Source organism: Salvelinus alpinus, chromosome 3 (genome assembly GCF_045679555.1).
Source record: "Salvelinus alpinus chromosome 3, SLU_Salpinus.1, whole genome shotgun sequence".
Lineage (NCBI taxonomy): Eukaryota > Metazoa > Chordata > Actinopteri > Salmoniformes > Salmonidae > Salvelinus > Salvelinus alpinus.
The window spans coordinates 101,996,158-102,023,848 of NC_092088.1; the positions used below are offsets into that span (position 1 = coordinate 101,996,158).

General features: G+C 47.2%; 1 protein-coding gene across 1 annotated transcript; it reads left to right on the forward strand.

Moving 5' to 3' along the window:
- The first annotated feature begins 354 nt into the window (after positions 1–354).
- Positions 355–27,691, forward strand: mmp21 (matrix metallopeptidase 21). Its single transcript, XM_071394678.1, has 10 exons — positions 355–664; positions 2,675–3,062; positions 8,265–8,435; positions 9,232–9,384; positions 9,786–9,925; positions 17,553–17,694; positions 18,850–18,979; positions 21,911–22,038; positions 24,097–24,269; positions 26,936–27,691. The coding sequence occupies exons 1-10, from the start codon at positions 512–514 to the stop codon at positions 27,245–27,247; spliced, it is 1,890 nt and encodes a 629-aa protein (XP_071250779.1). The 5' UTR covers positions 355–511; the 3' UTR covers positions 27,248–27,691.

A 27,691-nucleotide genomic window follows, 5' to 3' on the forward strand; every position in this document is an offset into this window, starting at 1 on the left:
ATGGCTTTAACAATATGTTGAAATGGTGATAATTGATTTTATTTATGACCGTTATTTTTTTTAACAGAATAAATACAGCTGGGGGGAGACGCGCGCCATGCGTTCCAAACAGGTGTGTTCCTGGGCGGGAGTCGCGTGGCTATTTTCCCGCCCTTGACTGTCGGAGATGAAAGGCCAACAGTTAAAACCGCCCCGTATCCATTAGTAACCAGTATCCATTAGTAACCAGTGAAGCGTTAGTCACACATTTGGCCGACATTTTATTTAGCAGCCGCTTTAAATAGAAGAAATGTTTACCTTTCACAGCTGAGTGCGTATTGCGAGTCAAAGGTACTTTATTGAAGTGTCGATACTCTGTAAAACTTCAAAGTGTGTCACGTTAAAAGGGCGTAACTTTGGAAATGAGCCTTTACATGTTGGTTGAGGACAAGATTCGCTCTTCAGTGGGTCATTATCTCTCTCTCCCTCCCAGCAAACTGACCCGTGTCAAGACACACCGCAACAACCCACGATGCTGACTTTACTCCAGCTGATAAATGTATTATTTTTGACCAGCATTGGCTCCACTGATGCAGAGAAACTCTTCCACAGTCGGGATCATTCCGATCTACAGATCCCCTCCTCTCATCAGGCTGAGTTCATAACAGACAAGGATACTGCAGAGGTAAAACTTTTTTTCTCTCTCTCTCCAAGTGATCAGTATTTTATTAGGTGCAAATGTGATGTTCAGCTATTCAACATATGGCAGATTATACTGTCTGGCAGATTATACATTCAAAAGGTCAGAGATGCCGATAAAGTTGTCCATAATGGTTAAGACTGTTTATGATGGATATTGTAATATATTCAGTAGCGGTTATAAAGGCGTTATGGATGTAAACATAAGCGTGAGGGTTTAACCCCATTACAAGACACGGAGGGTGTGCTCCACCAACATGGTTTAAATCCATTTTAGATTAGACCTAAACTAGATTTAGTAAATCTAGGTTTAAAATTCATCAGAGTGTTACACCACTTCATTTTAAAACTGGATTAGTTAATCTAAGGTTAAATCACTAAACTATGATCAGTGACAGGTGTCCTAATGGATTCACCATAGCAATATGTTGTAATTCTATGGAAACAGACCAGCACTGCTCATTGCAGGCTACCCAGCAAAGTGACTTTTCACTTCAGGCTGAGGATGAAATTAATTGCACTTTTCTGTCAAATGATTTAGCTGGATAGTTGAGTTTAATGAACATGATAAACCACAGGAGATAAAATTGTTAATCACAAAGAAAATAAAGGACATACAAATGACTTAGCTGGATAGTTGAGCATGATAAACCACAGGAGATAAAATTGTTAATCACAAAGAAAATAAAGGACATACAGATGACTTACACTGATATTTGATGAATCTAAAGCTCCTCCAGTGGCAGTTTAGATTTAATCCCAAAACTAAATTTAAATTAGTTTTTAAAACAATGGAGGAACAAGATAAAATGTGATCTTGGTTTGAGTTCTAAATTAAATGTAGTGTAGAAGAAGGATTATATTGAACTATGATTACTGAAAACGAGGTTTAAAGTTCAATGCAACAACATGACTAGATAAACCTTGATTAAACCCAGTTTAAGAGTTAATCCATGTTGGTGCAATCCACCCTGAGTGAATCAAATAAAATCTTAACTAAAATGGGCCAAAGGCTGTCAGAGTGGAAACTACATACCTGATAGCATAGCTGCGATGGTCACCACCTCGTTCACACAATCAAACTCACAGGACGCCAGCAGAGCCTTGGCCATCTGAGCGTCCAATGGCAACTCAGAGATTATGATCCCGATCTCTGATAGGTTCCCATTGTCGTCCAATGCCGCGAGGTAATCCAGCTCCTCTAGCGACTGCATCAGACCCTCTGGATCTGGATAGGAAGTAGATCATCCTAGACTGGAAGCCAGACTAGTGGAATATTATCTAAACATAGTGGTACCCAGACTAGTGGAATGTTATCTAAACATAGTGGTAACCAGACTGGTGGAATGCTATCTAAATAGACTGGTACCCAGACTAGAGGACTGGTACCCAGACTAGAGGAATGTTATCTAAACAGACTGGTACCCAGACTAGAGGAATGTTATCTAAACAGACTGGTACCCAGACTAGAGGACTGGTACCCAGACTAGAGGAATGTTATCTAAACAGACTGGTACCCAGACTAGAGGAATGTTATCTAAACAGACTGGTACCCAGACTAGAGGACTGGTACCCAGACTAGAGGAATGTTATCTAAACAGACTGGTACCCAGACTAGAGGACTGGTACCCAGGCTAGAGGAATGTTATCTAAACAGACTGGTACCCAGACTAGAGGAATGTTATCTAAACAGACTGGTACCCAGACTAGAGGACTGGTACCCAGACTAGAGGACTGGTACCCAGACTAGAGGAATGTTATCTAAACAGACTGGTACCCAGACTAGATGAATGTTATCTAAATAGACTGGTACCCAGACTAGAGGACTGGTACCCAGACTAGAGGAATGTTATCTAAATAGACTGGTACCCAGACTAGAGGACTGGTACCCAGACTAGAGGACTGGTACCCAGACTAGGTTGTTACACCATTACCTGTAGGATGTTCTAGAGGTGTTTGTTCTACAAGCTGTTGTAACCACATGCCATATTTCCAGCTCTTTCTCTCAAGGTATGGCTTCATAAGACCAGTGAACTGGGAGGAGCTCCAGTTTGAAGAATCAACAGGCATTTCTAACGATGAAGACTTTCCTGGCGAGGAAGACCTATCTGGGATACAGGAGGGAGACTCATCGTCACGTGCAGAGACTGATGATGATGATGATGACGACTCTCCAAATCCCACTGAAAGCCAAGCCTTCATCTCAGCTCTCAGAGAGTTCCAGAAGGTGTCCGGCCTGTCTGTCACAGGGCTGTTTGATGACGCCACCAAGGCTGCCATGAACAAGCCTAGATGTGGGGTCCCGGATAAGGAGACTGATGATGCTACTGATGAAGTACACAACTCCACCAACTCAGCACTTGGAATCAACACAGACACCTCGCTAACTAAGAACACAGCCACCTCGCTAACTAAGAACACAGACACCTCGCTAACTAAGAACACAGACACCTCGCTAACTAAGAACACAGACACCTCGCTAACTAAGAACACAGACACCTCGCTAACTAAGAACACAGCCACCTCGCTAACTAAGAACACAGACACCTCGCTAACTAAGAACACAGACACCTCGCTAACTAAGAACACAGCCACCTCGCTAACTAAGAACACAGCCACATCGCTAACTAAGAACACAGACACCTCGCTAACTAAGAACACAGACACCTCGCTAACTAAGAACACAGACACCTCGCTAACTAAGAACACAGCCACCTCGCTAACTAAGAACACAGACACCTCGCTAACTAAGAACACAGACACCTCGCTAACTAAGAACACAGACACCTCGCTAACTAAGAACACAGACACCTCGCTAACTAAGAACACAGACACCTCGCTAACTAAGAACACAGCCACCTCGCTAACTAAGAACACAGACACCTCGCTAACTAAGAACACAGACACCTCGCTAACTAAGAACACAGACACCTCGCTAACTAAGAACACAGCCACCTCACTAACTAAGAACACAGACACCTCGCTAACTAAGAACACAGACACCTCGCTAACTAAGAACACAGACACCTCGCTAACTAAGAACACAGACACCTCGCTAACTAAGAACACAGACACCTCGCTAACTAAGAACACAGCCACCTCACTAACTAAGAACACAGACACCTCGCTAACTAAGAACACAGCCACCTCGCTAACTAAGAACACAGACACCTCGCTAACTAAGAACACAGCCACCTCGCTAACTAAGAACACAGACACCTCAGAATACTCTAACAAAACATTCAGTGGTGTTTTAAATGGCTCTGCTACTGATTACACAGGGGACAATAGCATATTCACTGCCCTTTCTAATGTCACTGATGGAAACTATACAGAGACTGACAATACATTCAGTGACACGTTTAATAGCAGTGTTAGTACCTACAAACATGATATATCTGCCAGTAGCACAACAGAATATTATGACCCAGTAGGTGATACTCTCAATGGTTCTGCTATAAACAACACAGGTAATAACAGCAGCACACACAGTCACACAGTGAGCAACCCTACCACTGCTACTGATAGACCTCATCAGAGCCCTCCTCCTACCACTGCTACTGACAGACCTCATCAGACCCCTCCTCCTACCACTGCTGCTGACAGACCTCATCTGAGCCCTCTTCCTACCACTGCTACTGACAGACCTCATCAGACCCCTCCTCCTACCACTGCTGCTGACAGACCTCATCTGAGCCCTCTTCCTACCACTGCTACTGACAGACCTCATCAGACCCCTCCTCCTACCACTGCTGCTGACAGACCTCATCTGAGCCCTCTTCCTACCACTGCTACTGATAGACCTCATCAGAGTCCTCCTCCTACCACTGCTGCTGACAGACCTCATCGGAGCCCTCTTCCTACCACTGCTACTGACAGACCTCATCAGACCCCTCCTCCTACCACTGCTACTGATAGACCTCATCAGAGTCCTCCTCCTACCACTGCTGCTGACAGACCTCATCGGAGCCCTCTTCCTACCACTGCTACTGACAGACCTCATCAGACCCCTCCTCCTACCACTGCTGCTGACAGACCTCATCGGAGCCCTCTTCCTACCACTGCTACTGACAGACCTCATCAGAGCCCTCTTCCTACCACTGCTACTGACAGACCTCATCAGAGCCCTCCTCCTACCACTGCTACTGACAGACCTCATCAGAGCCCTCCTCCTACCACTGCTACTGACAGACCTCATCAGAACCCTCCTCCTACCACTGCTACTGATAGACCTCATCCGAGCCCTCCTCCTACCACTGCTACTGACAGACCTCATCAGAGCCCTCCTCCTACCACTGCTACTGACAGACCTCATCAGAGCCGCCCTCCTACCACTGCTACTGATAGACCTCATCATAGTCCTCCTCATACCACTGCTACTGACAGACCTCATCAGAGCCCTCTTCCTACCACTGCTACTGATAGACCTCATCAGAGCCCTCCTCCTACCACTGCTACTGACAGACCTCATCAGAGCCCTCCTCCTACCACTGCTACTGATAGACCTCATCATAGTCCTCCTCATACCACTGCTACTGACAGACCTCATCAGAGCCCTCTTCCTACCACTGCTACTGACAGACCTCATCAGAGCCCTCTTCCTACCACTGCTACTGACAGACCTCATCAGAGTACTCTTCCTACCACTGCTACTGATAGACCTCATCAGAGTCCTCCTCCTACCACTGCTACTGATAGACCTCATCATAGTCCTCCTCATACCACTGCTACTGACAGACCTCATCAGAGCCCTCTTCCTACCACTGCTACTGACAGACCTCATCAGAGCCCTCTTCCTACCACTGCCACTGACAGACCTCATCAGAGTCCTCCTCCTACCACTGCTACTGATAGACCTCATCAGAGTCCTCCTCCTACCACTGCTACTGACAGACCTCATCAGAGCCCTCTTCCTACCACTGCTACTGACAGACCTCATCAGAGCCCTCTTCCTACCACTGCTACTGACAGACCTCATCAGAGCCGCCTTCCTACCACTGCTACTGATAGACCTCATCAGAGCCCTCCTCCTACCACTGCTACTGACAGACCTCATCAGAGCCCTCTTCCTACCACTGCTACTGACAGACCTCATCAGAGCCCTCTTCCTACCACTGCTACTGATAGACCTCATCAAAGCCCTCTTTCTACCACTGCTACTGACAGACCTCATCAGAGCCCTCCTCCTACCACTGCTACTGACAGACCTCATCGGAGACCTCCTCCTACCACTGCTACTGACCGACCTCATCAGCGTCAGAGCCCTCCTACCACTGCTACTGACAGACCTCATCGGAACCCTCTTCCTACCACTGCTACTGACAGACCTCATCGGAGTCCTCTTCCTACCACTGCTACTGATAGACCTCATCAGAGCCCTCCTCCTACCACTGCTACTGACAGACCTCATCAGAGCCCTCTTCCTACCACTGCTACTGACAGACCTCATCAGACCCCTCCTACCACTGCTACTGATAGACCTCATCAGAGCCCTCTTCCTACCACTGCTACTGACAGACCTCATCAGAGCCCTCCTACTACCACTGCTAATGACAGACCTCATCAGAGCCCTCTTACTACCACTGCTACTGACAGACCTCATCGGAACCCTCTTCCTACCACTGCTACTGGTAGACCTCATCAGAGCCCTCCTCCTACCACTGCTACTGATAGACCTCATCAGAGCCCTCCTCCTACCACTGCTACTGACAGACCTCATCAGAGCCCTCTTCCTACCACTGCTACTGACAGACCTCATCAGAGTCCTCCTCCTACCACTGCTACTGATAGACCTCATCAGAGTCCTCCTCCTACCACTGCTACTGATAGACCTCATCATAGTCCTCCTCATACCACTGCTACTGACAGACCTCATCAGAGCCCTCTTCCTACCACTGCTACTGACAGACCTCATCAGAGCCCTCTTCCTACCACTGCTACTGACAGACCTCATCAGAGTCCTCCTCCTACCACTGCTACTGATAGACCTCATCAGAGTCCTCCTCCTACCACTGCTACTGACAGACCTCATCAGAGCCCTCTTCCTACCACTGCTACTGACAGACCTCATCAGAACCCTCTTCCTACCACTGCTACTGACAGACCTCATCAGAGTCCTCCTCCTACCACTGCTACTGACAGACCTCATCAGAGCCCTCCTCCTACCACTGCTACTGACAGACCTCATCGGAGACCTCCTCCTACCACTGCTACTGACAGACCTCATCAGAGCCCTCCTCCTACCACTGCTACTGACAGACCTCATCGGAGACCTCCTCCTACCACTGCTACTGACCGACCTCATCAGCGTCAGAGCCCTCCTACCACTGCTACTGACAGACCTCATCGGAACCCTCTTCCTACCACTGCTACTGACAGACCTCATCGGAGCCCTCTTCCTACCACTGCTACTGACAGACCTCATCAGAGTCCTCCTCCTACCACTGCTACTGACAGACCTCATCAGCGTCAGAGCCCTCCTACCACTGCTACTGACAGACCTCATCGGAACCCTCTTCCTACCACTGCTACTGACAGACCTCATCGGAGCCCTCTTCCTACCACTGCTACTGACAGACCTCATCAGAGTCCTCCTCCTACCACTGCTACTGACAGACCTCATCGGAGACCTCCTCCTACCACTGCTAATGACAGACCTCATCAGAGCCCTCCTACTACCACTGCTAATGACAGACCTCATCAGAGCCCTCTTACTACCACTGCTACTGACAGACCTCATCGGAACCCTCTTCCTACCACTGCTACTGGTAGACCTCATCAGAGCCCTCCTCCTACCACTGCTACTGATAGACCTCATCAGAGCCCTCCTCCTACCACTGCTACTGACAGACCTCATCAGAGCCCTCTTCCTACCACTGCTACTGACAGACCTCATCAGAGTCCTCCTCCTACCACTGCTACTGATAGACCTCATCAGAGTCCTCCTCCTACCACTGCTACTGATAGACCTCATCATAGTCCTCCTCATACCACTGCTACTGACAGACCTCATCAGAGCCCTCTTCCTACCACTGCTACTGACAGACCTCATCAGAGCCCTCTTCCTACCACTGCTACTGACAGACCTCATCAGAGTCCTCCTCCTACCACTGCTACTGATAGACCTCATCAGAGTCCTCCTCCTACCACTGCTACTGACAGACCTCATCAGAGCCCTCTTCCTACCACTGCTACTGACAGACCTCATCAGAACCCTCTTCCTACCACTGCTACTGACAGACCTCATCATAGTCCTCCTCCTACCACTGCTACTGACAGACCTCATCAGAGCCCTCCTCCTACCACTGCTACTGACAGACCTCATCGGAGACCTCCTCCTACCACTGCTACTGACAGACCTCATCAGAGCCCTCCTCCTACCACTGCTACTGACAGACCTCATCGGAGACCTCCTCCTACCACTGCTACTGACCGACCTCATCAGCGTCAGAGCCCTCCTACCACTGCTACTGACAGACCTCATCGGAACCCTCTTCCTACCACTGCTACTGACAGACCTCATCGGAGCCCTCTTCCTACCACTGCTACTGACAGACCTCATCAGAGTCCTCCTCCTACCACTGCTAATGACAGACCTCATCAGAGCCCTCCTCCTACCACTGCTACTGACAGACCTCATCAGCATCAGAACCGCATGGCCTCACTGCTGTCTAAGCGGAGGCAGAAGAGACATGTGGGGAAACGTGCATGGGGAAACATGGCATTCTCCAAAATGGTGCTGAAGTGGAGGCTGATAGGTGAGGGTTACTATGAGGCTGATACGTAAGGGTTACTATGAGGCTGATAGGTGAGGGTTACTATGAGGCTGATAGGTGAGGGTTACTATGAGGCTGATACGTAAGGGTTACTATGAGGCTGATAGATGAGTGTTGCTATGAGACTGATAGGTGAGGGTTACTATGAGGCTGATAGGTGAGGGTTACTATGAGGCTGATAGGTGAGGGTTACTATGAGGCTGATAGGTAATGGTTACTATGAGGCTGATAGGTGAGAGTTACTATGAGGCTGATAGGTGAGGGTTACTATGAGGCTGATAGGTGAGGGTTACTATGAGGCTGATATGTGAGGGTTACTATGAGGCTGATAGGTGAGGGTTACTATGACGCTGATAGGTGAGGGTTACTATGAGGCTGATAGGTGAGGGTTACTATGAGGCTGATAGGTGAGGGTTACTATGAGGCTGATAGGTGAGGGTTACTATGAGGCTGATATGGGAGGGTTACTATGGGACTGATAGGTGAGGGTTACTATGAGGCTGATAGGTGAGGGTTACTATGAGGCTGATAGGTGAGGGTTACTATGAGGCTGATAGGTAAGGGTTACTATGAGGCTGATAGGTGAGGGTTACTATGAGGCTGATAGGTGAGGGTTACTTTGAGGCTGATAGGTGAGGGCTACTATGAGGCTGATAGGGAAGGATTACATTTTCGAATCCAAGATGGCGTAGCAGTCAGACGTCTTTGTCCTGTCGTGTCCCTTGTATATATCTTTTTATATCTTTTTCTTTGCATATCTATTAAAAATAATTTCTAGGAGAGGGTTACAGCAGTCAGCTGACCATACAGGACCAGAGGCATATCATCAGCCTGGCCTTCAGGATGTGGAGCGAGGTGTGTCCTCTGGAGTTTGTAGAGGACACGTACTCTCCCCTGGAGTTTGTAGACATCAGCCTGGGTTTTGGTACAGGTGGGTCTCGTATTAGCCTGGGTACCAGTCCGTTTCTGCTAACATACCTATCCTTACCAGTCCCTCTAATGCAATGACACAGAGTACAATGACTGGAATGTTAGCAAAAACAGACTGGTTCCCAGGCTTGTCTCACATCCCTTGGTTTAGACAATATTACCTGTGTATTTGGGTTGAATTGAATGTTATGAACAAATTGCATCTATTCTAGCCTGGTCCCAGACCTGTATAAGCTGTCTTGTTGCCCGCTGGTAGGGCAGCACAAACAGATCACGGACCAGGCTTTCATTATACTATATCTTCCCTGAAAATCGGTCTTTAAAAAAAAAATATATGTTTACATTTAGTGGAGGCAATGACGATAGATAGTGTGTCCTTTTCGTTGTGTTTCAACCGTGCAGGGAGACACTTGGGATGCAACCAGAAGTTTGATGGTACTGGCCGAGAGTTTGCTCACGCCTGGTTCCTGGGAGACATTCACTTTGATGACGATGAACATTTTACTGCACCGAACACTGGCAGTGGGATCAGCCTGCTCAAAGTGAGTGTGGGACAGGATGTTTTGATTCTGATGGTATCTGTAATATCTGATGTTGTACCTGCCTGCCTTCCCTGAGTTCATTTAGAAGACAAACTACGTTCACGTAAATATTAGAAAACCCAGAAAACCTCAGGGCTGAGTGAGCACTAACAGGTAGGAGACAGGCAGCCTCGTGGTTAAACCTCAGGGCTGAGTGAGCACTAACAGGTAGGAGACAGGCAGCCTCGTGGTTAACTGTCAGGGCAGAGTGAGCACTATCAGGTAGGAGACAGGCAGCCTCGTGGTTAAACCTCAGGGCTGAGTGAGCACTATCAGGTAGGAGACAGGCAGCCTCGTGGTTAACTGTCAGGGCAGAGTGAGCACTATCAGGTAGGAGACAGGCAGCCTCGTGGTTAAATGTCAGGGCAGAGTGAGCACTATCAGGTAGCCTAGTGGTTAACTGTCAGGGCTGAGTGAGAACTATCAGGTAGGAGACAGGCAGCCTCGTGGTTAAATGTCATGGCTGAGTGAGAACTAACAGGTAGGCGACAGGCAGCCTCGTGGTTAAATGTCAGGGCAGAGTGAGCACTAACAGGTAGGAGACAGGCAGCCTCGTGGTTAAATGTCATGGCTGAGTGAGAACTAACAGGTAGGCGACAGGCAGCCTCGTGGTTAAATGTCAGGGCAGAGTGAGCACTAACAGGTAGGAGACAGGCAGCCTCGTGGTTAAATGTCAGGGCTGAGTGAGAACTAACAGGTAGGCGACAGGCAGCCTCGTGGTTAAATGTCAGGGCAGAGTGAGCACTAACAGGTAGGAGACAGGCAGCCTCGTGGTTAAATGTCAGGGCTGAGTGAGCACTAACAGGTAGGCGACAGGCAGCCTCGTGGTTAAATGTCAAGGCTGAGTGAGCACTATCAGGTAGGAGACAGGCAGCCTAGTGGATAAATGTCAGGGCAGAGTGAGCACTATCAGGTAGGAGACAGGTAGCCTCGTGGTTAAATGTCAGGGCTGAGTGAGCACTATCAGGTAGGAGACAGGCAGCCTCGTGGATAAATGTCAGGGCAGAGTGAGCACTATCATGTAGGAGACAGGTAGCCTCGTGGTTAAATGTCATGGCTGAGTGAGAACTATCAGGTAGGAGACAGGTAGCCTAGTGGATAAATGTCATGGCTGAGTGAGAACTATCAGTTAGGAGACAGGCAGTCTAGTGGATAAATGTCATGGCTGAGTGAGAACTATCAGGTAGGAGACAGGTAGCCTCGTGGTTAAATGTCAGGGCTGAGTGAGAACTATCAGGTAGGAGACAGGCAGCCTCGTGGTTAAATGTCATGGCTGAGTGAGACCTATCAGGTAGGAGACAGGTAGCCTAGTGGATAAATGTCATGGCTGAGTGAGAACTCTCAGGTAGGAGGCATGTAGCCTAGTGGTTAAATGTCAGGGCTGAGTGAGCACTATCAGATAGCCTAGTGGTTAAATGTCAGGGCTGAGTGAGCACTATCAGGTAGCCTAGTGGTTAAATGTCAGGGCTGAGTGAGCACTATCAGGTAGCCTAGTGGTTAACTGTCAGGGCAGAGTGAGCACTATCAGGTAGGAGACAGGTAGCCTAGTGGTTAAATGTCAGGGCTGAGTGAGCACTATCAGGTAGGAGACAGGTAGCCTAGTGGTTAACTGTCAGGGCTGAGTGAGAACTATCAGGTAGGGAACAGGTAGCCTAGTGGATAAATGTCAGGGCTGAGTGAGCACTATCAGGTAGGAGGCAGGTAGCCTAGTGGATAAATGTCAGGGCTGAGTGAGCACTATCAGGTAGGAGGCAGGTAGCCTAGTGGATAAATGTCAGGGCTGAGTGAGCACTATCAGGTAGGAGACAGGTAGCCTAGTGGATAAATGTCAGGGCTGAGTGAGAACTATCAGGTAGGAGGCAGGTAGCCTAGTGGTTAAATGTCAGGGCTGAGTGAGAACTATCAGGTAGGAGACAGGTAGCCTAGTGGATAAATGTCAGGGCTGAGTGAGAATCTCAGGTAGCCTAGTGGTTAAATGTCAGGGCTGAGTGAGAACTATCAGGTAGCCTAGTGGTTAAATGTCAGGGCTGAGTGAGAACTATCAGGTAGCCTAGTGGTTAACTGTCAGGGCTGAGTGAGAACTATCAGGTAGCCTAGTGGTTAACTGTCAGGGCTGAGTGAGAACTATCAGGTAGCCTAGTGGTTAACTGTCAGGGCTGAGTGAGAACTATCAGGTAGCCTAGTAGTTAACTGTCAGGGCTGAGTGAGAACTATCAGGTAGCCTAGTGGTTAACTGTCAGGGCTGAGTGAGCACTATCAGGTAGCCTAGTGGTTAACTGTCAGGGCTGAGTGAGAACTATCAGGTAGCCTAGTGGTTAAATGTCAGGGCTGAGTGAGAACTATCAGGTAGGAGGCAGGTAGCCTAGTGGTTAAATGTCATGGCTGAGTGAGTACTATCAGGTAGGAGGCAGGTAGCCTAGTGGATAAATGTCATGGCTGAGTGAGAACTATCAGGTAGGAGGCAGGTAGCCTAGTGGTTAACTGTCAGGGCTGAGTGAGCACTATCAGGTAGGAGACAGGTAGCCTAGTGGTTAACTGTCAGGGCTGAGTGAGAACTATCAGGTAGGAGGCAGGTAGCCTAGTGGTTAAATGTCATGGCTGAGTGAGAACTAACAGGTAGGCGACAGGTAGCCTCGTGGTTAAATGTCAGGGCAGAGTGAGCACTAACAGGTAGGAGACAGGCAGCCTCTTGGTTAAATGTCAGGGCTGAGTGAGCACTAACAGGTAGGAGACAGGCAGCCTCGTGGTTAACTGTCAGGGCAGAGTGAGCACTATCAGGTAGGAGACAGGCAGCCTCGTGGTTAAACCTCAGGGCTGAGTGAGCACTATCAGGTAGGAGACAGGCAGCCTCGTGGTTAACTGTCAGGGCAGAGTGAGCACTATCAGGTAGGAGACAGGCAGCCTCGTGGTTAAATGTCAGGGCAGAGTGAGCACTATCAGGTAGCCTAGTGGTTAACTGTCAGGGCTGAGTGAGAACTATCAGGTAGGAGACAGACAGCCTCGTGGTTAAATGTCATGGCTGAGTGAGAACTAACAGGTAGGCGACAGGCAGCCTCGTGGTTAAATGTCAGGGCAGAGTGAGCACTAACAGGTAGGAGACAGGCAGCCTCGTGGTTAAATGTCATGGCTGAGTGAGAACTAACAGGTAGGCGACAGGCAGCCTCGTGGTTAAATGTCAGGGCAGAGTGAGCACTAACAGGTAGGAGACAGGCAGCCTCGTGGTTAAATGTCAGGGCTGAGTGAGAACTAACAGGTAGGCGACAGGCAGCCTCGTGGTTAAATGTCAGGGCAGAGTGAGCACTAACAGGTAGGAGACAGGCAGCCTCGTGGTTAAATGTCAGGGCTGAGTGAGCACTAACAGGTAGGCGACAGGCAGCCTCGTGGTTAAATGTCAGGGCTGAGTGAGCACTATCAGGTAGGAGACAGGCAGCCTAGTGGATAAATGTCAGGGCAGAGTGAGCACTATCAGGTAGGAGACAGGTAGCCTCGTGGTTAAATGTCATGGCTGAGTGAGAACTATCAGGTAGGAGACAGGTAGCCTAGTGGATAAATGTCATGGCTGAGTGAGAACTATCAGTTAGGAGACAGGCAGCCTAGTGGATAAATGTCATGGCTGAGTGAGAACTATCAGGTAGGAGACAGGTAGCCTCGTGGTTAAATGTCAGGGCTGAGTGAGAACTATCAGGTAGGAGACAGGCAGCCTCGTGGTTAAATGTCATGGCTGAGTGAGACCTATCAGGTAGGAGACAGGTAGCCTAGTGGATAAATGTCATGGCTGAGTGAGAACTCTCAGGTAGGAGGCATGTAGCCTAGTGGTTAAATGTCAGGGCTGAGTGAGCACTATCAGATAGCCTAGTGGTTAAATGTCAGGGCTGAGTGAGCACTATCAGGTAGCCTAGTGGTTAAATGTCAGGGCTGAGTGAGCACTATCAGGTAGCCTAGTGGTTAACTGTCAGGGCAGAGTGAGCACTATCAGGTAGGATACAGGTAGCCTAGTGGTTAAATGTCAGGGCTGAGTGAGCACTATCAGGTAGGAGACAGGTAGCCTAGTGGTTAACTGTCAGGGCTGAGTGAGAACTATCAGGTAGGGAACAGGTAGCCTAGTGGATAAATGTCAGGGCTGAGTGAGCACTATCAGGTAGGAGGCAGGTAGCCTAGTGGATAAATGTCAGGGCTGAGTGAGCACTATCAGGTAGGAGGCAGGTAGCCTAGTGGATAAATGTCAGGGCTGAGTGAGCACTATCAGGTAGGAGACAGGTAGCCTAGTGGATAAATGTCAGGGCTGAGTGAGAACTATCAGGTAGGAGGCAGGTAGCCTAGTGGTTAAATGTCAGGGCTGAGTGAGAACTATCAGGTAGGAGACAGGTAGCCTAGTGGATAAATGTCAGGGCTGAGTGAGAATCTCAGGTAGCCTAGTGGTTAAATGTCAGGGCTGAGTGAGAACTATCAGGTAGCCTAGTGGTTAAATGTCAGGGCTGAGTGAGAACTATCAGGTAGCCTAGTGGTTAACTGTCAGGGCTGAGTGAGAACTATCAGGTAGCCTAGTGGTTAACTGTCAGGGCTGAGTGAGAACTATCAGGTAGCCTAGTGGTTAACTGTCAGGGCTGAGTGAGAACTATCAGGTAGCCTAGTAGTTAACTGTCAGGGCTGAGTGAGAACTATCAGGTAGCCTAGTGGTTAACTGTCAGGGCTGAGTGAGCACTATCAGGTAGCCTAGTGGTTAACTGTCAGGGCTGAGTGAGAACTATCAGGTAGCCTAGTGGTTAAATGTCAGGGCTGAGTGAGAACTATCAGGTAGGAGGCAGGTAGCCTAGTGGTTAAATGTCATGGCTGAGTGAGTACTATCAGGTAGGAGGCAGGTAGCCTAGTGGATAAATGTCATGGCTGAGTGAGAACTATCAGGTAGGAGGCAGGTAGCCTAGTGGTTAACTGTCAGGGCTGAGTGAGCACTATCAGGTAGGAGACAGGTAGCCTAGTGGTTAACTGTCAGGGCTGAGTGAGAACTATCAGGTAGGAGGCAGGTAGCCTAGTGGTTAAATGTCATGGCTGAGTGAGAACTAACAGGTAGGCGACAGGTAGCCTCGTGGTTAAATGTCAGGGCAGAGTGAGCACTAACAGGTAGGAGACAGGCAGCCTCTTGGTTAAATGTCAGGGCTGAGTGAGCACTAACAGGTAGGCGACAGGCAGCCTCGTGGTTAAATGTCAGGGCTGAGTGAGCACTATCAGGTAGGAGACAGGCAGCCTAGTGGATAAATGTCAGGGCAGAGTGAGCACTATCAGGTAGGAGACAGGTAGCCTCGTGGTTAAATGTCAGGGCTGAGTGAGCACTATCAGGTAGGAGACAGGCAGCCTCGTGGATAAATGTCAGGGCAGAGTGAGCACTATCAGGTAGGAGACAGGTAGCCTCGTGGTTAAATGTCATGGCTGAGTGAGAACTATCAGGTAGGAGACAGGTAGCCTAGTGGATACATGTCATGGCTGAGTGAGAACTATCAGTTAGGAGACAGGCAGCCTAGTGGATAAATGTCATGGCTGAGTGAGAACTATCAGGTAGGAGACAGGTAGCCTCGTGGTTAAATGTCAGGGCTGAGTGAGCACTATCAGGTAGGAGACAGGCAGCCTCGTGGTTAAATGTCATGGCTGAGTGAGACCTATCAGGTAGGAGACAGGTAGCCTAGTGGATAAATGTCATGGCTGAGTGAGAACTCTCAGGTAGGAGGCATGTAGCCTAGTGGTTAAATGTCAGGGCTGAGTGAGCACTATCAGATAGCCTAGTGGTTAAATGTCAGGGCTGAGTGAGCACTATCAGGTAGCCTAGTGGTTAAATGTCAGGGCTGAGTGAGCACTATCAGGTAGCCTAGTGGTTAACTGTCAGGGCAGAGTGAGCACTATCAGGTAGGAGACAGGTAGCCTAGTGGTTAAATGTCAGGGCTGAGTGAGCACTATCAGGTAGGAGACAGGTAGCCTAGTGGTTAACTGTCAGGGCTGAGTGAGAACTATCAGGTAGGGGACAGGTAGCCTAGTGGATAAATGTCAGGGCTGAGTGAGCACTATCAGGTAGGAGGCAGGTAGCCTAGTGGATAAATGTCAGGGCTGAGTGAGCACTATCAGGTAGGAGGCAGGTAGCCTAGTGGATAAATGTCAGGGCTGAGTGAGCACTATCAGGTAGGAGACAGGTAGCCTAGTGGATAAATGTCAGGGCTGAGTGAGAACTATCAGGTAGGAGGCAGGTAGCCTAGTGGTTAAATGTCAGGGCTGAGTGAGAACTATCAGGTAGGAGACAGGTAGCCTAGTGGTTAAATGTCAGGGCTGAGTGAGAACTATCAGGTAGCCTAGTGGTTAAATGTCAGGGCTGAGTGAGAACTATCAGGTAGCCTAGTGGTTAACTGTCAGGGCTGAGTGAGAACTATCAGGTAGCCTAGTGGTTAACTGTCAGGGCTGAGTGAGAACTATCAGGTAGCCTAGTGGTTAACTGTCAGGGCTGAGTGAGAACTATCAGGTAGCCTAGTAGTTAACTGTCAGGGCTGAGTGAGAACTATCAGGTAGCCTAGTGGTTAACTGTCAGGGCTGAGTGAGCACTATCAGGTAGCCTAGTGGTTAACTGTCAGGGCTGAGTGAGAACTATCAGGTAGCCTAGTGGTTAAATGTCAGGGCTGAGTGAGAACTATCAGGTAGGAGGCAGGTAGCCTAGTGGTTAAATGTAATGGCTGAGTGAGAACTATCAGGTAGGAGGCAGGTAGCCTAGTGGATAAATGTCATGGCTGAGTGAGAACTATCAGGTAGGAGGCAGGTAGCCTAGTGGTTAACTGTCAGGGCTGAGTGAGAACTATCAGGTAGGAGGCAGGTAGCCTAGTGGTTAAATGTCATGGCTGAGTGAGAACTATCAGGTAGGAGGCAGGTAGCCTAGTGGTTAAATGTCATGGCTGAGTGAGAACTATCAGGTAGGAGGCAGGTAGCCTAGTGGTTAAATGTCATGGCTGAGTGAGAACTATCAGGTAGGAGGCAGGTAGCCTAGTGGATAAATGTCATGGCTGAGTGAGAACTATCAGGTAGGAGGCAGGTAGCCTAGTGGTTAACTGTCAGGGCTGAGTGAGCACTATCAGGTAGGAGACAGGTAGCCTAGTGGTTAACTGTCAGGGCTGAGTGAGAACTATCAGGTAGGAGGCAGGTAGCCTAGTGGTTAAATGTCATGGCTGAGTGAGAACTATCAGGTAGGAGGCAGGTAGCCTAGTGGTTAAATGTCATGGCTGAGTGAGAACTATCAGGTAGGAGGCAGGTAGCCTAGTGGTTAACTGTCAGGGCTGAGTGAGAACTATCAGGTAGGAGGCAGGTAGCCTAGTGGTTAACTGTCAGGGCTGAGTGAGCACTATCAGGTAGCCTAGTGGTTAACTGTCAGGGCTGAGTGAGCACTATCAGGTAGCCTAGTGGTTGGGCCAGTGACTGAGAAGTTCATGGTTTGAGTCCCCAAGTTGACGAGGTGAAAAATCTGTCGGTGTGCCCTTGAGCAAGGTACTTAACCCTAATTGCTCCTGTAAATTAGTCAAATGTAATGAACCCTGAATTCTACTGTTGTTTTTCCACCCGTCAGGTGGCAGTGCATGAGATAGGCCACGTCCTGGGCCTGCCTCACGTCTACAGTACTGGCTCCATTATGCAACCCAGTTACCTGCCCCAGGAAGCAGGCTTCGAGATCAACTGGATGGACAGGAAGGCCATACAGCACCTCTATGGTAGGAGAGAGACACTGTATGTGAAAGTTGTGGAACAATTACCACCTAGTGGACGAAATAGGAATATACTACCTACCTACCTACATTTACATTACATTTAAGTCATTACACCTGTCTACCTACCTACTTACACCTGTCTACCTACCTACTTACACCTGTCTACCTACCTACTTACACCTGTCTACCTACCTACTTACACCTGTCTACCTACCTACTTACACCTGTCTACCTACCTACACCTGTCTACCTACCATCTATCTGTCTGTCTGGCTGGCTGGCTTGCAATCTGTCAACTCCTCTTCCATCTGTTTGTCTGGTCTGTTTCCCTCACAGTGTCTGGTCTGTTTCCCTCACAGTGTCTGGTCTGTTTCCCTAACAGTGTCTGGTCTGTTTCCCTCACAGTGTCTGGTCTGTTTCCCTAACAGTGTCTGGTCTGTTTCCCTCACAGTGTCTAGTCTGTTTCCCTAACAGTGTCTGGTCTGTTTCCCTCACAGTGTCTGGTCTGTTTCCCTAACAGTGTCTGGTCTGTTTCCCTCTAGGGGGCTGTAATGTTCAACACATTGTCTGGTCTGTTTCCCTCTAGGGGGCTGTAATGTTCAACACAGTGTCTGGTCTGTTTCCCTCACAGTGTCTGATCTGTTTCCCTCACAATGTCTGGTCTGTTTCCCTCACATTGTCTGGTCTGTTTCCCTCTAGGGGGCTGTAATGTTCAACACAGTGTCTGGTCTGTTTCCCTCACAGTGTCTGGTCTGTTTCCCTCACAATGTCTAGTCTGTTTCCCTCACATTGTCTGGTCTGTTTCCCTCTAGGGGGCTGTAATGTTCAACACAGTGTCTGGTCTGTTTCCCTCACAGTGTCTGGTCTGTTTCCCTCACAATGTCTAGTCTGTTTCCCTCACATTGTCTGGTCTGTTTCCCTCACAGTGTCTGGTCTGTTTCCCTCACAGTGTCTGGTCTGTTTCCCTCACATTGTCTGGTCTGTTTCCCTCACAGTGTCTAGTCTGTTTCCCTCACAGTGTCTGGTCTGTTTCCCTCACAGTGTCTAGTCTGTTTCCCTCACAGTGTCTGGTCTGTTTCCCTCTAGGGGACTGTAAGGGCCAGTTCAACACAGTGTCTGGTCTGTTTCCCTCACAGTGTCTGGTCTGTTTCCCTCTAGGAGACTGTAAGGGCCAGTTCAACACCGTGTTTGACTGGATCAGGAAGGAGCGTACCCAGTACGGTGAGGTGGTGATTCGTTTCAACACCTACTTCATGAGGGACGGCTGGTACTGGCTCTATGAGAACAGGTAAAAAATGGACCAATAATCACAATATTAAAGTTGACCTTTCCGTTAGTCTGCACCTCTTCAACGACTTTGGGTGTGTGTCAATTAATTCCTACAGACCAACAACTATATATGTGTATTTTGAAAACAATGAGATAGACTTCCTAAATCATCATTAGAAAAAGAATGGAAAAGAGGTTGAAATATTTATTTATATATATGTACTGTATATATACAGTACAAGCCAAAAATGTTAGAACACCTACTCATTCAAGGGTTTTTCTTTATTTTTACTATTTTCTACATTGTAGAATAATAGTGAAGACATCAAAACTATGAAATAACACAATATGGAACCATGTGTCAACTTGAGGTCTGTTATTGTGAAGTGGAAACGTCTAAGAGCAATAACGGCTAAACCTCAAAGTGGTAGGCCACACAAGCTCACAGAACGTGACTGGCGAGTGCTGAAACACATAAAAATCCTCTGTCCTCGGTTGCAACACTCACTACCGAGTTCCAAACTGCCTTTGGAAGCAACGTCAACACAAGCACTGTTGGTCTGAAATGGGTTTCCATGGCCGAGCAGCCGCACACAAGCCTAAGATCACCATCCGCAATGTCAAGCGTCGGCTAGAGTGATGTAAAGCTCGCCGCCATTGGACTCTGGAGCAGTGGAAACGCGTTCTCTGGAGTGACGGATCACGCTTCACCATCTGGCAGTCCGACGGACGAATCTGGGTTTGGCGGAAGCCAGGAGAACGCTACCTGCCCCAATGCATAGTGCCAACTGTAAAGTTTGGTGGAGGAGGAATAATGGTCTGGGGCTGTTTTTCATGGTTCAGGCTCCTTAGTTCCAGTGAAGGGAAATCTTAATGCTACAGAATACAATGACATTCTAGATGATTCCGTTCTTCCAACTTTGTGGCAACAGTTTGGGGAAGGCCCTTTCCTGTTTCAGCATGACAATGCCCCCCGTGCACAAAGCAAGGTCCATACAGAAATGTTTTTTTCGACATCGGTGGGGAAGAAGTTGACTGGCCTGCACAGAGCCCTGACCTCAACCCCATCGAACACCTTTGGGTTGAATTGGAACGCGGAATGAGAGCCGGGCCTAATCGCCCCAACATCAGAAGAGTGGAGCAGCAAAGGGAGGGACCAACTCCATATTAATGCCCATGATTTTGTAATGAGAGGTTTGACGAGCAGGTGTTCGTTCACATACTTTTGGTCATGTAGTGTATGTACAATTACATTCATTATGTTGTATACACATTCCCCAAAAATATAAAGATAAATATCTGCATTTTTTTAAATGCACGTAAATACACTGCTCAAAAAAATAAAGGGAACACTTAAACAACACAATGTAACTCCAAGTCAATCACACTTCTGTGAAATCAAACTGTCCACTTAGGAAGCAACACTGATTGACAATAAATTTCACATGCTGTTGTGCAAATGGAATAGAGAAAAGGTGGAAATTATAGGCAATTAGCAAGACACCCCCAATAAAGGAGTGGTTCTGCAGGTGGTGACCACAGACCACTTCTCAGTTCCTATGCTTCCTGGCTGATGTTTTGGTCACTTTTGAATGCTGGCGGTGCTCTCACTCTAGTGGTAGCATGAGACGGAGTCTACCACCCACACAAGTGGCTCAGGTAGTGCAGCTCATCCAGGATGGCACATCAATGCGAGCTGTGGCAAGAAGGTTTGCTGTGTCTGTCAGCGTAGTGTCCAGAGCATGGAGGCGCTACCAGGAGACAGGCCAGTACATCAGGAGACGTGGAGTAGGCCGTAGGAGGGCAACAACCCAGCAGCAGGACCGCTACCTCCGCCTTTGTGCAAGGAGGAGCACTGCCAGAGCCCTGCAAAATGACCTCCAGCAGGCCACAAATGTGCATGTGTCAGCATATGGTCTCACAAGGGGTCTGAGGATCTCATCTCGGTACCTAATGGCAGTCAGGCTACCTTTGGCGAGCACATGGAGGGCTGTGCGGCCCCACAAAGAAATGCCACCCCACACCATGACTGACCCACCGCCAAACCGGTCATGCTGGAGGATGTTGCAGGCAGCAGAACGTTCTCCACGGCCTCTCCAGACTCTGTCACGTCTGTCACATGTGCTCGTGTGCTCAGTGTGAACCTGCTTTCATCTGTGAAGAGCACAGGGCGCCAGTGGCGAATTTGCCAATCTTGGTGTTCTCTGGCAAATGTCAAACGTCCTGCACGATGTTGGGCTGTAAGCACAACCCCCACCTGTGGACGTCGGGCCCTCATACCACCCTCATGGAGTCTGTTTCTGACCGTTTGAGCAGACACATGCACATTTGTGGCCTGCTGGAGGTCATTTTGCAGGGCTCTGGCAGTGCTCCTCCTTGCACAAAGGCGGAGGTAGTGGTCCTGCTGCTGGGTTGTTGCCCTCCTACGGCCTCCTCCACGTCTCCTGATGTACTGGCCTGTCTCCTGGTAGCGCCTCCATGCTCTGGACACTACGCTGACAGACACAGCAAACCTTCTTGCCACAGCTCGCATTGATGTGCCATCCTGGATGAGCTGCACTACCTGAGCCACTTGTGTGGGTGGTAGACTCCGTCTCATGCTACCACTAGAGTGAAAGCACCGCCAGCATTCAAAAGTGACCAAAACATCAGCCAGGAAGCATAGGAACTGAGAAGTGGTCTGTGGTCACCACCTGCAGAACCACTCCTTTATTGGGGTGTCTTGCTAATTGCCTATAATTTCCACCTTTTGTCTATTCCATTTGCACAACAGCATGTGAAATTTATTATCAATCAGTGTTGCTTCCTAAGTGGACAGTTTGATTTCACAGAAGTGTGATTGACTTGGAGTTACATTGTGTTGTTTAAGTGTTCCCTTTATTTTTTTGAGCAGTGTATATGGTTCTTCATCGCAAGGGTTCAAATCATTCCTCTCTCTGTATGAGAACAGGACCAACCGAACCCGCTATGGTGACCCGGTGGCTCTTCAGATGGGCTGGCGCGGCATACCCACCGACGGGGTCGACGCATGTGTTCACGTGTGGAACAGGAACACTGATGCTGTCTACTTCTTTAAAGGTAATGGACCTGACGACAGTAAACCTCTCTCTCTCTCACACACAGAGCTAAAGGTAATGGACCTGACTACAGTAAACCTCTCTCTCTCTCTCTCTCTCACACAGATCTAAAGGTAATGGACCTGACTACAGTAAACCTCTATCTCTCTCTCTCTCTCTCTCACACACAGATCTAAAGGTAATGGACCTGACTACAGTAAACCTCTATCTCTCTCTCTCTCACACAGATCTAAAGGTAATGGACCTGACTACAGTAAACCTCTCTCTCTCTCTCACACACAGATCTAAAGGTAATGGACCTGACTACAGTAAACCTCTCTCTCTCTCACACACAGAGCTAAAGGTAATGGACCTGACTACAGTAAACCTCTCTCTCTCTCTCTCTCTCACACAGATCTAAAGGTAATGGACCTGACTACAGTAAACCTCTCTCTCTCTCTCTCTCTCACACAGATCTAAAGGTAATGGACCTGACGACAGTAAACCTCTCTCTCTCTCTCTCTCTCTCTCACACACAGATCTAAAGGTAATGGACCTGACTACAGTAAACCTCTATCTCTCTCTCTCTCTCTCTCACACACACAGATCTAAAGGTAATGGACCTGACTACAGTAAACCTCTCTCTCTCTCTCACACACAGATCTAAAGGTAATGGACCTGACTACAGTAAACCTCTATCTCTCTCTCTCTCTCTCTCACACACAGATCTAAAGGTAATGGACCTGACTACAGTAAACCTCTCTCTCTCTCTCACACACAGATCTAAAGGTAATGGACCTGACTACAGTAAACCTCTCTCTCTCTCTCACACAGATCTAAAGGTAATGGACCTGACTACAGTAAACCTCTCTCTCTCTCTCTCTCACACAGATCTAAAGGTAATGGACCTGACTACAGTAAACCTCTATCTCTCTCTCTCTCACACAGATCTAAAGGTAATGGACCTGACTACAGTAAACCTCTATCTCTCTCTCTCTCTCACACACAGATCTAAAGGTAATGGACCTGACTACAGTAAACCTCTCTCTCTCTCTCTCTCACACAGATCTAAAGGTAATGGACCTGACTACAGTAAACCTCTCTCTCTCTCTCTCTCACACAGATCTAAAGGTAATGGACCTGACTACAGTAAACCTCTCTCTCTCTCTCTCTCACACAGATCTAAAGGTAATGGACCTGACTACAGTAAACCTCTCTCTCTCTCTCTCTCTCTCTCTCTCTCTCTCTCTCACACACACACACAGATCTGGAAGGACATTTTATACAGTATATTTTGTTTGTCTAATTGTCTTGACTGTGGCTCTATCTGTTAGAGGCTTGAGTCTCCCTCTTGACTGTGGCTCCATCTGTTAGAGGCTTGAGTCTCCCTCTTGACTGTGGCTCTATCTGTTAGAGGCTTGAGTCTCCCTCTTGACTGTGGCTCCATCTGTTAGAGGCTTGAGTCTCCCTCTTGACTGTGGCTCCATCTGTTAGAGGCTTGAGTCTCCCTCTTGACTGTGGCTCCATCTGTTAGAGGCTTGAGTCTCCCTCTTGACTGTGTCTCCATCTGTTGGAGGCTTGAGTCTCCCTCTTGACTGTGGCTCCATCTGTTAGAGGCTTGAGTCTCCCTCTTGACTGTGTCTCCATCTGTTAGAGGCTTGAGTCTCCCTCTTGACTGTGTCTCCATCTGTTGGAGGCTTGAGTCTCCCTCTTGACTGTGGCTCCATCTGTTAGAGGCTTGAGTCTCCCTCTTGACTGTGTCTCCATCTGTTAGAGGCTTGAGTCTCCCTCTTGACTGTGTCTCCATCTGTTGGGGACTTGAAACCCTCTTGACTGTGTTTCCATCTGTTGGAGGCTTGAGTCTCCTCTTGACTGGTTCCATCTGTTGGGACTTGAAACCCTCTTGACGTTCAACTCTGGCTGTAAATCGTAGTCCAGACCTACTCTATCATATGGCTGTTTTAATTGATTCTTGTTAGTTTTGTTTTTTAAAATCTATTTGAAATTATCTCTGTTATGAAGATATCTATAGAAGTTGAATAAATATTTTTTTTTATGAATATCTCCTCGTGTACACTAGGCACCCAGTACTGGAGGTATGACGATGACAATGACCAGGTGTTGGCAGTGGACCCTGAGGGACACCTCTACCCCAGACTCATCTCTGAGGGGTTCCCAGGGGTGCCCAGTCCTATAGACACAGCGTTCTATGACAGGAGGGACTACCACATCTACTTCTTCAAGGGCACTTATGTAAGTCATTAACATCTTGTGGATTAGCCATGTCATTAACATATTGTTGATTAGCCAAATACCCATTAACATATTGTGGATTAGCCATATGTCATTAACATCTTGTGGATTAGCCATATGTCATTAACATATTGTTGATTAGCCATATGTCATTAACATATTGTGGATTAGCCATATGTCATTAACATCTTGTGGATTAGCCATATGTCATTAACATATTGTGGATTAGCCATATGTCATTAACATATTGTGGATTAGCCATATGTCATTAACATATTGTTGATTAACCATATGTCATTAACATATTGTGGATTAGCCATATGTCATTAACATATTGTGGATTAGCCATATGTCATTAACATCTTGTGGATTAGCCATATGTCATTAACATATTGTGGTTTGACATATGTCATTAACATATTGTGGACTAGCCATATGTCATTAACATATTGTTGATTAGCCATATGTCATTAACATCTTGTGGATTAGCCATATGTCATTAACATATTGTTGATTAGCCATATGTCATTAACATCTTGTGGATTAGCCATATGTCATTAACATATTGTTGATTAGCCATATGTCATTAACATATTGTGGATTAGCCATATGTCATTAACATCTTGTGGATTAGCCATATGTCATTAACATATTGTGGATTAGCCATATGTCATTAACATATTGTGGATTAGCCATATGTCATTAACATATTGTGGATTAGCCATATGTCATTAACATATTGTGGATTAGCCATATGTCATTAACATATTGTGGATTAGCCATATGTCATTAACATATTGTTGATTAGCCATATGTCATTAACATCTTGTGGATTAGCCATATGTCATTAACATATTGTTGATTAGCCATATGTCATTAACATATTGTGGATTAGCCATATGTCATTAACATCTTGTGGATTAGCCATATGTCATGAACATATTGTGGATTAGCCATATGTCATTAACATATTGTTGATTAGCCATATGTCATTAACATATTGTTGATTAGCCATATGTCATTAACATATTGTGGATTAGCCATATGTCATTAACATATTGTTGATTAGCCATATGTCATTAACATATTGTGGATTAGCCATATGTCATTAACATATTGTTGATTAGCCATATGTCATTAATATATTGTGGATTAGCCATATGTCATTAACATATTGTTGATTAGCCATATGTCATTAACATATTGTGGATTAGCCATATGTCATTAACATATTGTTGTGTAGCCATATGTCATTAACATATTGTGGATTAGCCATATGTCATTAACATATTGTTGATTAGCCATATGTCATTAACATATTGTGGATTAGCCATATGTCATTAACATATTGTTGTGTAGCCATATGTCATTAACATATTGTTGTGTAGCCATATGTCATTAACATATTGTTGATGAGCCATATGTCATTAACATATCGTTGATTAGCCATATGTCATTAACATATTGTGGATTAGCCATATGTCATTAACATATCGTTGATTAGCCATATGTCATTAACATATTGTGGATTAGCCATATGTCATTAACATATTGTGGATTAGCCATATGTCATTAACATATTGTGGATTAGCCATATGTCATTAACATATTGTTGATTAGCCATATGTCATTAACATATTGTGGATTAGCCATATGTCATTAACATATTGTTGATTAGCCATATGGCATTAACATATTGTGGATTAGCCATATGTCATTAACATATTGTTGATTAGCCATATGTCATTAACATCTTGTGGATTAGCCATATGTCATTAACATATTGTGGATTAGCCATATGTCATTAACATATTGTGGATTAGCCATATGTCATTAACATATTGTTGATTAGCCATATGTCATTAACATATTGTGGATTAGCCATATGTCATTAACATATTGTTGATTTGCCATATGTCATTAACATATTGTTGATTAGCCATATGTCATTAACATATTGTGGATTAGCCATATGTCATTAACATATTGTTGATTAGCCATATGTCATTAACATCTTGTGGATTTGCCATATGTCATTAACAAATCAAGCAGATAAATGAAAAACAATCAGGAAGGAGATTAATAAAGAACATAAAACATTAATCAACGATATGTTAATGACATATGGCAAATCCACAAGATGTTAATGACATATGGCTCATCAACAATATGTTAATGACATATGTCATCAATATATTGTATATTTATGTTTTTTTCTTTTATTAATCTCCTTCCTTCCTGTTTGTTTTTTATTTATCTGCTTGATTTTGTTGTTTAAATGTAAAGTGTTTAGTGATTTTTAAAGCACTTTAAATAAATAAATGATACATTTTAAATGTTCCTCAGCAGATCTCTCTCCATAATAACAGCTCAGTAAGGGCTACATTATTCTCCACAGAGATTAAACATTCCTCCTTTAATATTTCACAATTATATCCAAGTGGAAAAAGTGGAGGAAAAAAATGCCTGAATCAGTTGTTAAAACACGACACGTGAAAATATTGTGTTCCGCAGAAAATCCCCATCGGAGTTGTTTGTTTTGGTAAATGGATCATTTACCATCTTGTTGTTTAGTGCGTTTATCACCAGCCTCGTTTGACCTTTTTCAACGGTTCTTTATTTTGTTCCTCCTCCTGTCATCTAAACAGGTAAATATGTTCCAACAGGTGTATGTGTTCGACGTGACAGCCAACCGCTTGGCCCCAGGCTTCCCAAGGAAGATCACAGCTGTGTTCCCGGCAGTAGTGTCTGGGGATCACCCGGGCGGTAACATAGACGCCGTCTACTTCTCCTACACACACAACGCCGTCTTTCTCTTCAAGGAGACACAGTTCTGGAGGGTGGTGGGGAGGAGCAGAGAGCGCTGGAGGAGACCGTCGCTGCCACGCAACGGCCTGATGCCACACAGGAAGGTGGAGGAACAGTGGTTTGATATTTGTAACGTTCACTCCTCGGCCCTGAAGGTGGCCCGTCGCTGAGAGGGGGGGCTATGAGGGTACCTCGGCCCTGAAGGTGGCCCGTCGCTGAGAGGGGGGGCTATGAGGGTACCTCGGCCCTGAAGGTGGCCCGTCGCTGAGAGGGGGGGCTATGAGGGTACCTCGGCCCTGAAGGTGGCCCGTCGCTGAGAGGGGGGGCTATGAGGGTACCTCGGCCCTGAAGGTGGCCCGTCGCTGAGAGGGGGGGCTATGAGGGTACCTCGGCCCTGAAGGTGGCCCGTCGCTGAGAGGGGGGGCTATGAGGGTACCTCGGCCCTGAAGGTGGCCCGTCGCTGAGAGGGGGGGCTATGAGGTTACCTCGGCCCTGAAGGTGGCTCGTCGCTGAGAGGGGGGGCTATGAGGGTACCTCGGCCCTGAAGGTGGCCCGTCGCTGAGAGGGGGGGCTATGAGGGTACCTCGGCCCTGAAGGTGGCCCGCCGCTGAGAG